This window comes from Petaurus breviceps, unplaced genomic scaffold (genome assembly GCF_028583685.1).
Source record: "Petaurus breviceps papuanus isolate PSGF00001 unplaced genomic scaffold, PetGlider_PUasm1.0 208, whole genome shotgun sequence".
NCBI classification, from domain to species: Eukaryota; Metazoa; Chordata; class Mammalia; order Diprotodontia; family Petauridae; genus Petaurus; species Petaurus breviceps.
Window position 1 is genome coordinate 28118716 of NW_027185852.1, and position 13675 is coordinate 28132390.

Below are 13675 nucleotides of genomic sequence, written 5' to 3' on the forward strand. Positions count from 1 at the left end.
CCTTCTCTAGCTCATCTTATAGGTGAGGAAACTGAGGCAAATGGGGTGAAGTGACTTACCCAGGGTCACCGTGTCACTTGGTATTTATGGTAGTTTAGCAACATAAACCTGATGTTTTGACCTTTTAGAAATCTCTTTGGTATTAAATCAGTGTTCTTGTCTATTCAGGACTCATTGCATTATTGCTAAGCCAGTCCATTTGTAATAGCTTTAATAGCCCTTCAGGTACATGGCTTGAGGCCAGAACAAAGGGCATTGTTGAGGCCAAGCTCCATAGACCCTAGACTTGGCTCATCTGAAAGTGGACCAGTGACACACGAACGTCTGGCAGCCTCTGTTTTGTGGACAGGCCTTCGTTGCCCCACCCTTCTGCTCCTTTGACAGTGTTGGAATATTTTCTATCAAATTGAAGGAATTGAAATTTTTTTCACTTAGGTACATGTGTAACTTAAACCCTCACAGACCAAAGCAGTGTCTAGTTAAAGTGCGCATGGAAGAAGAGCTAGGAGTGGTGGACAAGGTGGCAGCAGCTGCCAGCCCAGAGGAAAGCTGCCCAGCTTCCACATCCCTCCTTTAGCAAGAACCCGAAATTGGCCCCCTGACCAACAAGAAGCTGTAACAAGTGACTTCTTGGCCCTGACACTGCACAGAAAGTCCATGTGAAACAATCCATGGAAAATAGGAAAGGGGATAACTAGCAAATCCAGTGCCAGTGCAGGCCAGCAAGCCCACGGGCAGGCCCAGAGCTCTGTGGTCCAGAAGCAGCCAGAGTGCGGGCTCTGCTGAGAGAGCCTCAGGGTGGATGTAAACTAGTAACAGAACTGCTGAGCAGTAGCAGCTACCATGGCAGGCATGGGGAGGGCCCAGCATTCTGTCCTAAGATGCTTTAGAGGGCCCTAAAAGGCCAGGGTTTGTAATCTCAAAGATACAGTGGGGCCTAGCCTGAGGAGATGAAAGTCTGCCCAGGAGCCCAGGACACCCCAGGTGAGACCAAGGAGGATTGATGTCCCACCCAAAAGTGTAGCGGGGCAGAGCCTGGCCACAGCACAAAGCTCTAGGTCAAGAACTAAAGCTGGAAAGAGGAATGAATCCAAGCAAACGCTGTTCAGCATAAAGAATTATTGAAAATCTGGGCATCCTCAAAACAGGAGAGGATAACTCCCTAAAAACTGCATGTAGAGACTTGAAGGAAGCACAACATGGATCCCTAGAGGAGGTGAAGCAAGAGAAATATCTGAAATAGAAACTCCTAAGGTGAGCATTAGAACAGAAAGTAGTAAACTCTATCCATGTTCTGGGCTCCTGGAAAACGAGACCAGATCCCCCCGAGATCTCTGAAACAGCAAGCTCTATTCCAACACCATCAAAAGAGCACAAAAGTCAAAGACAATTCCAGCGACATGTTAGCCAAGACCATGACTTGGAAAGCATATCAAGGAGAGAAGACTTTCAAATCATGGAGCTTCCGGAAAACTATAGTTTTAAAAAAGCCTGGGCAGCATATGTCAAGAATTCACATGTTCAAGTTGTCCAGATCTCACAGAACCAGAAGACAAAGTGAAGACAGAAAATGTCAAACACACATGCGTGCAAGTACACGTGCATGCATTCCTATGCCCACACACACACACACACATATTTATAAATGCACACATAGACACAGAATACATGTACATACTCAGTGCACACAGTATACACACATACATATGTTCTTGCATGCTCACACACACACATTCTAATCCTTTGTAATCTCACTTCTAACATCATCCATCACTTGACTGAAACTGCCATCTCCAGAGTTACCAATGGTCTTTTAATTTCCGGATTTAAAGGCCTTTTCCTTGACCTTTCTGCAGCCTGCAGTGCTGTTGACTGTTCTCTCTTTGGAGATAAGTCCTCTCTGGATTTGTGTGACAGAGATCTCTGTTTGACCAACCCTTTCCAGGCTTCTTTGCTGGCTCACCACCTTTCTCCCAGCCCTTACCCCAAGATTCTGTCCCGGGCCTTCCCTCTCTCCAGTCTCTCTTGGTGACCTCATCTGCTGTCATGGGTCTCATTATCCACTCCATGCCCATGACTTCGAGGGGCCTGTATCCATTCCTCTTCTCTCTTGTGAGGTCCAGGCCTCTATCACCACCTGTCTTATGGAACTTTCAAGCTGAATGTTTCACAGATACCTGAAACTCAGCTGGTCCAAAACAAAACTCATCATCTGTTCTCCAGAACCCACTCCTCAACAGAACTGCCTATTTCTGTCAAGGCTGCTGCTGTCTTTGAGGCTCAGAACCTCCGTCCAACCTGGAGTCCTCACTCACTCTCCCTCACCTGATGTGTCCAGCTGGGTGCCCAATGTTATTGAAGGTACATTTGCCCCAGCCTCTCATAGCTGTCCCCTCCTTCGCACACGCGCATGTGCACACACACACACACTCACACACACACACACACACTCGCACGCACGCACACACACGCATTCACACACACACTCGCACTCACGCACGCACACACACGCATTCACACACACTCACACGCGCACACACACACACACTCGCACTCACGCACGCACACACATGCATTCACACACACACTCACACACATACGCGCACACACACACTCACACTCACACCCCCCCCCCCATATTGATAGCTTCCATCCAAGTTCAGATCCTTGTGTTCTTGCCTGTCCTTTTGTACGTACCTCCCAGTTAGTCTTCTTATCTCCAGTCTTCCCTACATTTGCCAAAGTACAGGTCAGACCATGTCACTGCCTTACTTAGTGAACCTCAGTGACCTCCTGTTACCTCTAGGATCAGATGCAAACTTTTCACCAAGCATTTAAAGCCCTTCACAACCCGGCTCCCTGCCACTCACTCTTCCAGCCTTTGTACGTTATTTCTGGCCCAACACTGTACATGCACCCTATGATCTTGCCAAAATGGCCCCCTTCCATCGCCTCTCCTGCCCTTTGCCCAGGCTGGCCTCCCCCATGCCTGGAAGGTGTTCGCTCCTCACCTCCTACAAGTCATCTCTTGTCTCTGGCAGAGCTCATCTCAGGCACCGCCCTCTCTATGGAGATGCCTCATGTGCCCCAAAGCTGGTGGAACCTCCTCCCAGAAATGACTCTTTATGGACTTGTTTACATAGTTGTCTCCCCAAGAGCACAGGGGTCTCTTTTTATCTGGAATCTCTAGTGCCTGACACAGTATCTGGAGATCTCTATGAAGACACTTGTCTATGGGGATCCCTGGGGTCACCTCATAGACCTTGTAGAAAGAAATTTGGAAGTTCCTTGTTGGTCAAGTTACGGGGGATGATTTTGAGTCACATTTTAAGTGACTTGTTTCTACTTTGAAGCCATTTGTCATTTCCATGTATTTTGCTTAACCCCATGCTTGCTGACATGTAGCTTTAGAATTATGCAGATCAATTGTCATTTTAATTCATTGTATTATATATTGGGGGGGTGTTCCTTCTTGGAACAAATGGATCAAGAAAAAATAGTTGTGTTTACTCAAATCGGGTCAGTTCCTTCCCCTTCCTCTTTTTCCTCCTTTGCTCTGTCTTCTCTCTGTCTCCTCTCTTTCTCCCTCTGTCAGTGTCTCTGTGTCTCCTGCTCTCTCTCTGTCTCTTTTTCTCTCTGTGTGTCTGTGTCTTTCCGTCTCTGTCTTTCTATCTCTCTCTCTCTGCTCTCTCTCTCTCTCTCTGGCTCTCTGTCTCTGTCTCTCTTCTCTTATTTCTGGGTGGCAGGTAGGTACATGACTGCTTTGATTTCTCAGAGCCAGATCAAGGCTGGGGCTCAAGGGTGACAGTGAAGCAGGAATGCTTGTCTCCTTGTAACCTTTTTGTGGGAGGGGGCACTCCATTGGTCATTTGGATGCCAGCCAGAAAATCGATAATTCCAGGAGATGTGGACCTGATGGCGCTTCTGTTCCCCTAACACCTCTGACTTGTCCGTTTCAGAATGTTGAGCCTTCCCAGAAGAGCTCTCTCCAGTTTGAACTGAGCCCAGAAAACCCAAGTGCAGAAGCAATATTCTTTAACCAAGTCTCCAGGAATCATGCTATGAAGAGGTAAAGGATGCTTTTTTAGTTACCATGATATTAAGATTTCATATTGAAAAGTTAAAACCTCAAATTTCTCATCTTTCCTATAAATATTTCTGGGGAAAATACCCCCCTTGTAGCTGTTTTATGAATATTTCATCTCTATACCTTTGTCTGTATGGAGATTTCTCTTGACAGAGTGTAAGCTCCTAGAGGGCAGGCACTTGTGTCCGGTCCTTAACCCCTGGCCCACAGAGACTTAGCAAATGCTCAGTGAAAGATGCATGGATTGACTGAGAAAAAGGCTTTGGAATGTGCCTTGCTGATCAGAATAGGCATGGATGGATAGTTCTTGCTTAAGTCTTTAGCATCTAAGTTTACAAAGCACTTTCCTCACCACAGAGTTGGGTGTATTAATTCATACCTCTCTTTTACAGACATGCACACAGTTTACACGACTTGCCCAGGGTCATGTAGTCAGTATGAGTTAGAGCTGGAATTCAAACCCAGGCTCATCTCAGTCTCAATTTAAGTTCCAGGTTCTTTCCACTATGTTTTTTTTTTTTTTGCCTTTTTGGAGGGCAGTTGGGGTTAAGTAACTTGCCCAAGGTTATGCGGCTAGTTTTTTTTTGTGTGTGTGTTCAGTGTCTGAGGCCGGAACCGAATTCGGGTCCTCCTGATTCTGGGGCCGGGCGCTTTGCTCACTGCGCCACCTAGCCGCCCTTTCCACTACATTTTTTTTTTTTGGTGTTAAATATACTCTTTCAGTTTGATTAGGAAATTACGGGACTGCCTTTTACCTTGTTGTGTCCTTAGCAGTCCTTGGCACACAGTAGATGCTTAATAAATGCTTGCTGACTTGCCTTCTTTAGCAGGTTCCGGAAGGTCTAGTAAGGCCTCTTTCCCGGTTCTTTGACTATAACCTGCACCTGGTCCTTAGGCCTCTTAGTACTAATCCTACTATTTACAGTGCATGGTCGTGGGAGAGGATTTCTTGCTGCTTGTTTGCTGGTCTTGCCTCTGGAGACCAGAACATGCCCATGTGTGGCTGATCGCTCTTTTTAATCTCCTTCCACCATCAGGGCTTCCCAGAAATCCCCGGGGCAGCAGCTCTCTGTAAGTGACCATGACTCCGGAGTGGAAGATGAAGATTTGTCCCCAAGACCAGTTCCTAATCCTCACCCAGTGAGTCAGAAGGTATTCTGGCAGGATGTGGGGCTGGAGCCCTCCTAGCTGGAAAGCTAGGGCCCAGAGAGCAATAAAGAAGAGTCCAGGGCTTTGTAAGGGCAGAAGCTTTAAGCACGGTGTGTCCCTTCCACATCCTTATCTCATCATTGCTACCGCTCCCGTGGAAGCAGGGCTTCTGGTTTTTGTGACCTTGGACAGGTCATTTCACCTCCGTGGTCCTCAGTTTCCTCATCTATAAAATGGGAATGGTAATACTGGCAATATCGATGTCATGTGGTTCCTTGAGGAAAACCCTTAAAAGAGCTACAAAGATGGAAGCTGAGGCAGAGAGAGATGGAAGGAAGGGGCATAGGTTTTCTCTAGAGAATGCAATGGGTGTGGGCCTCAACACTGGCGTGAGGTTTAGATTAAATTATCCCAGGGAGAAATGGATTCTGTTTTACCTTCTCAGCAGCATCACTCTGGTGGCCACTTCTTGGCCTTGATGAAGGCAGGCCTGGTGTCCAGTGACCCCGTCCTGAGGGAGGGCCCTTCACTTAGACCATGCCAACCTCTAGTCCCTTAAGGATGTACTAGCTGGGGTTTTGTGCTTAGTGACTGACTGTCCTTAAAAAAACGATCAGTTCTATCTCCACTCACCCCCCTTGCCCATTTTTATTTCCAGGTATCTACCATCCATCCTTCAGTTCCTGAGCTCTCTCTGGTTTTGGAAGGTAGTTTCATAGACTCAAGCCTGCCACCCAGTGATAAGAAAAGGGCTGATTGCAAAACCACCCCTTCGCTGCTGCGGTATCCAGGACAGATGAGCTCATTTCCTCAGCATTGTGATGAGAAACAGAGCCCCATTCATGACGCTGAGGAGCCTCGTTTGGGGCGGCTCCCAGGAGCCCCTTCTATATCTCCCAGAGAAAAGCAGTCTCCTCCCCAAGGCCGAGCTGGCCCCCCGACCAGGAGTCCTTCAGGGCCACTTTGCTCATCTCCACCATCTCCCTCAGGGCTCCCCAAGCTGTTGTCTCCTGAGGCATCAGTGCAGAAACCAAAACAGTCTTCTGAAAACTGTAACGCTTACTCAGATACGGACACATGGCAAAGGGCCCTTCCTGTACCATGCTCCATGCTGCATTCCAGGCAGGTTTCTCCTTCACCACAGTGGCTCCCCCACGGCTTTGCTCTTTCACCACAGAATCTTGGCAGGCCCACAGAACTTCAGGGGCCTGCTCCCCCAGCACCATCTTACTGCCCCACTAATGTTTGCAGCTGCTGTCAACATCATGGACATCTGCAGTGTGGTGGCATAAACGTTTGGTCAGGGATACATAAACCTGGGCCCTTTCAGGAAAGCCAGGCTAATGCTTTTCAGGATGGTGCCTATCCATTTCATCCAAATGCCTGTCCAGCTCTGTGCCATAATCCAGTAAATTCTTCAGGCAGCCATATGATGCAGAGACAGCAAGGGAGCGTGGGAAATTGTAGCACTTTAGACTTATCACCTGTGGGGAGACTTGCCTCCTACTCCAGTAATCCACAGCCTTGCCCAACATGCATGTCCACACCCAAGATGCAAGCTGATGATGGAATGATGGGATTATCTCCGGATGCCTACAGGTTCCTTAAAGAGCAAGACCGACAATTGAAGTTAGTTCAGGCTCAGGTTGGTTTGGTGTTATTTTATAATCAACTTCTCTAGAAAATGAATGCATGTTGTCCTTTGGGCCTTGTGTTTTTGTTTTTAAGGGATACCAATGTCTTTGGCTTCACTTAGAAGAGTTGGGGACCTGAAGGAAAAATGTTTAAGATTTGTTTCAAATTTTGAATATTCTGACTAAACACATATCCTCCCTATTCTGGGTACCATGTGTTATGCAGAGTATTACATGGAGGTCAGCTGAGGTGGTCAAGGTTCTTGAGCTCATGTTTTATGGGGATGGGTTGAAAGAACTGGGACTGTTTCCTAGGGAGAAAGAAGACCTCTGGAGATGTGATACTTATCTTTAAGTATTTCAGCCTTTTTAAAATGGCTCCATATTGGGTGCTGGGGCTATAAATGCCCAAGTTCCTGCCCTGTAGCAGCTTACATTTCCTTAAGGTGACCAAGCACCTTGAGGGATGGTGGCCATCCAAGGGAGCTTTGGCTCAAGTCTTTTTCCCAAGCTGGGCAAGCCCTGCCCTTGTGGGGGATAGCTGGATGGATCGGAGCCTGGTCTAGGGCTGCCTAGAGAGAAGGCAGAGTTCACTCAGGTGAGCCCAGGTTGGGCAGTTCTGCACCATGGTAGGTCCTGTTGGTGAGTGGATTGAGTTTCCTGGGATGGGCAGGCAGGATTTCTGAAGGTCCAGGTCTTGAGGGTCACCCAGGTAGGGAGTCGGGCAGTGGCAAAGGAATATGTCAAGGTTTTTTTCCTGGCTAACAGTTGAAGGGCTGCCATATGGAAGAGGAATTAGGTTAGGTCTGCTGGTCCCTGAGGACACCACCAAGAGTAATGGATGGAAAGGAAGGGATAAGCATTTATTAAGGGCCTCCTCTGTACCAGGGGCTGTGCTAAGCACTTTGCGAATACGTCATTTCAATGGGAATTGACAAAGTGGTAGATGTGGCTTGACGTCCTGAAAATCTTGCTTACGATGATAGTAGAATGCTCCCGGACCCCTCTGCCATGGGGCGCTTGTGTCCTTCTGGTGAGAAGCTCCTGGATTGCCCCTTGACAGTCTGCTTGGAGAGGGGTGTGGTAGCTTTGATGGCCTGTGGAGTCTCCCCCAAACTGGAGAGTCTGCGCTTCCTTGATTTTGCTACAGCAAACACATAGTATTTTCCTCCTGGGGTAGGTTTTGGTGGGAGTCCAGAGGAAAGAAATGATAAAAGAAAGCTAATTTAAAGATTGACCTGTGCCAGCTCATATTAGAAAGGTGCACAGTGATAATGGACCTTGGGGAAGAGAAATCTGGTGATAACTTAAAAAAAAAATTTAATAGGCTGAGTCATCATTATTGACACAATCCATTAAAGTCATTAAAACAAAGCAAAAGTCTTACCAAATCTAAAAAGCTTTAATATGAGATAGTCTTCATTCTGCAACCAAATTCATGATGGTATTATTAACCATACTCATTGGTACAGAAATGTTCTTGACTTGGCATGTGTTGGTGCTGCCAGCCCTTCCTCCTTCTGCCTCTAGCTCTTTGCCCAAGGGGCCCCCCAGGTCTGGGGTGTGCTCTGTCCTCACTTGCCCCCGTAGGATCCCTAACTGGGCTGAAAGCACAGCTCAGGGACCACGGCCTCCTCAGGCTTTCCTTGACATTGCACAGAGGAACCTGGGCCAGATATCAAGATGAGAGCCAGTGCTGAGGCAGCCAGGCAGCTGGGGCAAGGGAAGAGGGAGTGAGAAAGGGGGGCCAGGTAACCATTTGTCAGACATGTTGTGGGGCTGCTGAGTCTCTGAATTCTGTGATCCCCCAGTTATTAGCACTCACTGTCGTGAAGTGACTTTGTATTTATTTGTATATGTGGTCTTAGTCCTCCAGCAGAACGTAAGCTCCTTGAGGGCAGGCCCCTATTTGTTTTCCTAGCACGAGTACAATGACTTAGCATAAGTAGGCACTTACATGTTTGTTAAACTGAATTCATATGTGTAGGAGACAGAATATTGGACTTGGAGCTGGTTGCCCCAGGTTCTAATCCCAACTCCTTGTGGGGATGATCCTCATCAAGCTGCTTCTCAATCCATTTCTGCCTCTAGAATACAAGCATTGGTCTAAACAAACTCTAAGACTCCTTCTAGCTCTAAAACCTGTCACCTATGTAAGCGTGTTTGGATACAGGCTCATGGTATCAAGGAATCGGAGACGTTTCTTTGTGGGTGAATCTTTTTTTTTTCCTGGACCATCCTAGGATCAGGGACCTGTCCATTAGGACTTGCTCCATTGTAGATGGGCGTCTTCTCGCCAACTTGGATTGGCTGTGGTATTGAGAAGCTAGGGGACTAGGCCAGGTCCTGAGAGTCAGCATGGTGCAGACATAGGACTGTGACCTGGGTCTTCCTGCCTCTGAGGCAGATTCTTTCCACTCAGCCCTTTCGGGTAAAATAAGGACAGATATTAAATTCTTTGTCATTCCAGCCTCTCTGTAGAAGCCCAACATGATTATATTCTCTAGTTATTGAAATTTATTCCGGGGGGAAAGAGTTGGGGTCATAGTCAAAATAAGGATAAATTCATGGCGCTGTGTTAAGCTGAAAGGCAGCTCACTGGAGTAGAAGCAACTGGTGGAGAATGAATGTGTTTCCTGGTTGGGCCCGCCTCTGAGAAGTGCTCAGAGCCTCAGCTTTTTCAGCCCTCAGACTCAGCTCGCCTTCCTGGCTAATTGGTCTGCTTTTCACCTGGTAGATTCAGCGTTTGTTAGAAGCGAAGTCTCCTCAGCCCGGCCCCAAGGAAGCCTGTGCTGATGGCACCGTGCAGGCCGAGCAGCAGGTAGAATTTGTTTCCATGGAAGCCCAGGCCCCTTCTGGCCTGCACCTGAGGAAGAGTGTGAGCATCGCTGTGAGCACAGGTAACTCCTCATTTTGTGGCTTGGAAGAGTCATTCTGAGTTGTCTGTACAATGTATCATGCCGAGATTTCCAGGTATGGAGTAAAAACAGGATGAGAAAGAGCCAGGGTCAGGATTTGTATCCAGGGCTGCAAACCTTCTGAGCACTGCAAGCTGGCTTGAATCTGCCTGGGTTATCCTCACTCCAAGCCCCAGGGGCTGGTGATGATGCCTTCTTCTCCCCTCACTCGGAATTATAGAATTTCAGCATTAGAAGAAATATCTCATGTCCAACTTCTATCTCTATGAGAATCTCCTCTTCCAACATCCCCAGCAAGTCACTCAGTCATTAAACATTTGTTAACCATCCTCTTCTTAGCCCCATCATGGGAATGTTCTCCAAGGGTTTGTCGCTGGTCCTCTCCATTCCACTTTCCCTCTTTCTCTGCCCTGGCTCAGACTCTGCCACTTCTGTGCAGCCTCCAACTCCTCCTTGGCTTAGTTGACCCCTGGGCATCTCACACTTCCTAGATTTGAGGCCATGCTTTAGGGATGGTGGCTTTCCTTCTTATTTTTCCTTATTTTTCTTTGGGGCTCCCCAGCCCCCCAGGACCTTGGGCTCAGTTTGGATCTCCCTTCTTCCCTCTCATACCAGTCAGACAGTCAGGGAGGCTTGGTGATTCCTCTGCAACATCCCTCACTTCTCTCCCCTTCTCTGTTCTCATGTGAGACTCCTCTCTGTGCCCTTGCCCTAGACAGGCCTGGGTCAGCTGAACTCCCTCAAGTACCTCCTTTAAGTCAGAGACAAAAAATAACCCCCCAAAACAATTCCCGTCCTCCAGGAGCTCACCTTCCCACAGGGAGACAGTGTGGTCGAGTTTCCAAGAAACAGGACAAACCAACTGAGGGGACTTTGGGGGGAGAGGGCACTAGAAGCTGGGAGGCTTGGGAGAGGCTGGGGGTCTCCTCGGCAGGGCTTCTTCCCTGTCCTCCGTCTTCGTCATCCTTGAGCTGGTTTTTACTGTCCTCTGGAGCTGGCCACACCACTTGGTCAGGGGCTTGCCTTCTGCCTCCCAAATAAGAGGCCCAACTCCCGCCTGGCATCCTGAGCCTTCTGCCGTCTGGGGCTGCCAGTCTGAAGCCAAAGGGCAGTGGAGAGAATGATGTCTTCAGATTCAGAACTGTATTTCCTGATCTGCCCTTTCCTGCACATGTGACCTTGGGCAAGTCCTATTCTTCAGGCCTTATAAAATGAGGTGGCTGCACTAGATGACCATGTTCCCACCTGTCTGGCTTCATCGCCTAGCTCTTCTGTGCTCCCAGGCAGTAGTAGAGAAATCACAGAGAGGAGGGGAGCAGGTCTTAGTGTTAATGGGCAGCGGAAATGATGGATGGAAGGGGGAACTGTTGCTGTCTTCTCATAGACACCCAGGAGTGGAGGTTGGGCAAGGCCTGTTTCATGTTGGCTGATCTGTCCAGGGCTGCAGCAGGACTCCATGATGGCCCAGCCTCCTGACCTTATGCACATGCACACGTGTGCTCCAGGGGCCATGGAGACTATGTTCTTGGTTCCTGGTCAGCTCAGGAGGGTCTGGCTCGACAATGGGTATGGCAGGTTGAGGGCCTCAGGGCTCAGGCTTAGTTTGTGGCAAGTTTTTCTGGTCCTGGCTGAAACTCGGTCTGAGCAGCTGGCATGGTGGATATGGTGACTGAAGGTGGCATGTGGACCAGAAGAATTTTATAGCCGAGGCTTGGTGGGGGGGGGGGCACAGTAGCAGGGGACCTCATAGGGCTTCTTCCCATCCTTCCTTCCTGGATCTGGTGAGAGGCCCAGGGGCCCGGGCTGTCCTGCCAGGGGGCATGTAGTCCTAAGCCAAATGGGCTGTTGGCGATGGGCCTCACACTTACTTATTCAACATCCTAGGACCTGGGGTGGCACATGGATATTGTCCCTCCATAATAATACCTTTAGAAGGATAACTTAGAGGCACCATGGTGGACAGAGCTCCCTGGACTTAGCCCAGGAAGACCTGAGTTCAAATCCAGCCTCAGACGCTAACTGGCTGTGTGACACTGGGCAAGTCTGTCTGCCTCAATTTCCTCAACTGTAAAATGGAAATGATAATAGCACCCACCTCCCAGGTTTGTGAGTAGTTATTACTATGAATTTTTCTGAAAGTTGTTCAGAATTTGTTAAAAAGAAATACAAAGTAGTAGATGAGTTCAGAAAGTTAAAACACATCAGCCGTTTGTAAGCTTTAGCTTTCACGACCACAGGTGGACTGTTGAAGGTATCACTTTGTCCTGGCAAACATTCTGTGGACTCGGTGTAATTGCATTATGAAGATGATGCTCCAAGGGAAGGTTCTCAGGGCCAGTCATGTCTTTTTATCCCAGGGGCCAGCTTGTTTTGGGACTCGCCAGGTGAGAATCGAGAGCCTTTGGCTTCGCTGAAACAGGACGACTCTAAGCTTTCAAGTGGAGACATCCATTTGTCGGTGGATATCGGTAATGAGGTGACGGATCCCACAGGCATGGCATCGTCATTGAAAGCAGTCGATATTCCGAGTTTTGACGAGAGTAGCCATGTTGTTGGACAAGAAGCGAGCCCCTCCTCAGCTTTCTCCAGGTGAGGCTGTGATGAAGCATGTTCCTTTGCCTTCCTACTTGACCCCTCTGTTTCTAAGCCACTGGTTGGTGTCTGAGAACACTTCTGCGGTCCGTGCCATCCCAAGGTGGACCCTCGAGGTAGAGGTCTGGGGAGGGAGCAGAAAGGAGCCCATAGAGGCACTCACCGCATGACCATGACTGAGTTACTGTACTTTGCTATTGAGGGCCTCAGTTTCCTCATCTGTGAGATAGCCTCATAGCATTGTTGTGAGGAAACTCATAACTTGACCCAAATGTGAATTGTTAAAACAAATATGAGAAACAAAATCATCTTTGGCCCTTGGGGAGGTAGGATGGATACAGAGATGTATAGGGATGGTAATATTTAGATGGCATTTTAAAGTTGGCAGAGCTCTGTACAAGCATCATCTCACGTGATCCAACCACTCTGTGAGATAGGTTCCATAGCTGTTATCCCCATTTTGTAGATGAAGAAACAGACTCATGAGGTTAGCTGGGTTGTCCGTGGCCATGTGGTTAGTAACATCCTGGGGGCAGGATTTCAATCCAGGACTTTGTGACTTGGAGCCCAAGGCTCTGTCCACTGCACTGCTGTGCATGGGGACAGCCAGCCCAACACATGGGGAGGAAGCCTTCACTTTGGTGGGGGTGGGCTTCATGGAAAGAGGAATTCCTGTGCTGGAGGACCTTTGCCCCATCTCCCTACAGAGGCCTTGACTTCCAGCACAGCTTCTTGCCTAGTGAGGTTCTTATTGGGTCTTTTCCCACAGATTCTTCTGAGTGTTCCGTCGGTGCTCAGGCCCCACTGAGAAGCCTGTAGCCTTTCCTGTTGAGGGGAATGTGCCAGGGCTTATGTTCTTTTTTTTTTTTTTTTAAAGCACTCGGGGTTAAGTAACTTGCTCAAGGTTACACAGCCAGTTATTTCTGGGTGTGGTGATAAATATCTGAGCCTGGATTTGATCCCTAGGTTATCCCCACACTGGAACCAGTGCTCTTACTTGCTGAGCCACCTGGCTGCCCCTAAGCAATTGGGGTTAAGTAACTTGCTCAAGGTTACATGGCCAGGTGTTTCTGGGTGGGTGCTAAGTGTCTGAGCCCGGGATTCGATCTCCAGGTCTTCTCAACACTGGGGCCGGTGCTTACTCGCTGTGCTACCTGGCTGCCCCAAGGGCTTATGTTCTGAAGTCACAGCCTTGGAGAGTGTTAGTGGAGGAACTGTATTTGTGTGAAAAAAACCAAGATGGTTTTAAAAACTCAGAGAGGGTGAGGTGAGATGAAAGGTGGTACTCTGAAGGG

At 48.5% G+C, this 13675-nt stretch overlaps 1 protein-coding gene across 2 annotated transcripts in view; it reads left to right on the top strand.

Moving 5' to 3' along the window:
- Positions 1 to 13675, top strand: part of LOC138165366 (SCL-interrupting locus protein-like) — a 49470-nt gene that overhangs the window by 21085 nt on the left and 14710 nt on the right. The window contains exons 10-14 of one of the 2 annotated variants that reach the window (XM_069093626.1): positions 3960 to 4069; positions 5125 to 5239; positions 5895 to 6881; positions 9608 to 9770; positions 12146 to 12377. In XM_069093626.1, coding sequence (XP_068949727.1) covers positions 3960 to 4069; positions 5125 to 5239; positions 5895 to 6881; positions 9608 to 9770; positions 12146 to 12377 — 1607 coding nt within the window. The remainder of the gene's footprint in view (positions 1 to 3959; positions 4070 to 5124; positions 5240 to 5894; positions 6882 to 9607; positions 9771 to 12145; positions 12378 to 13675) is intronic. The other variant, XM_069093627.1, reaches the window with a different exon arrangement.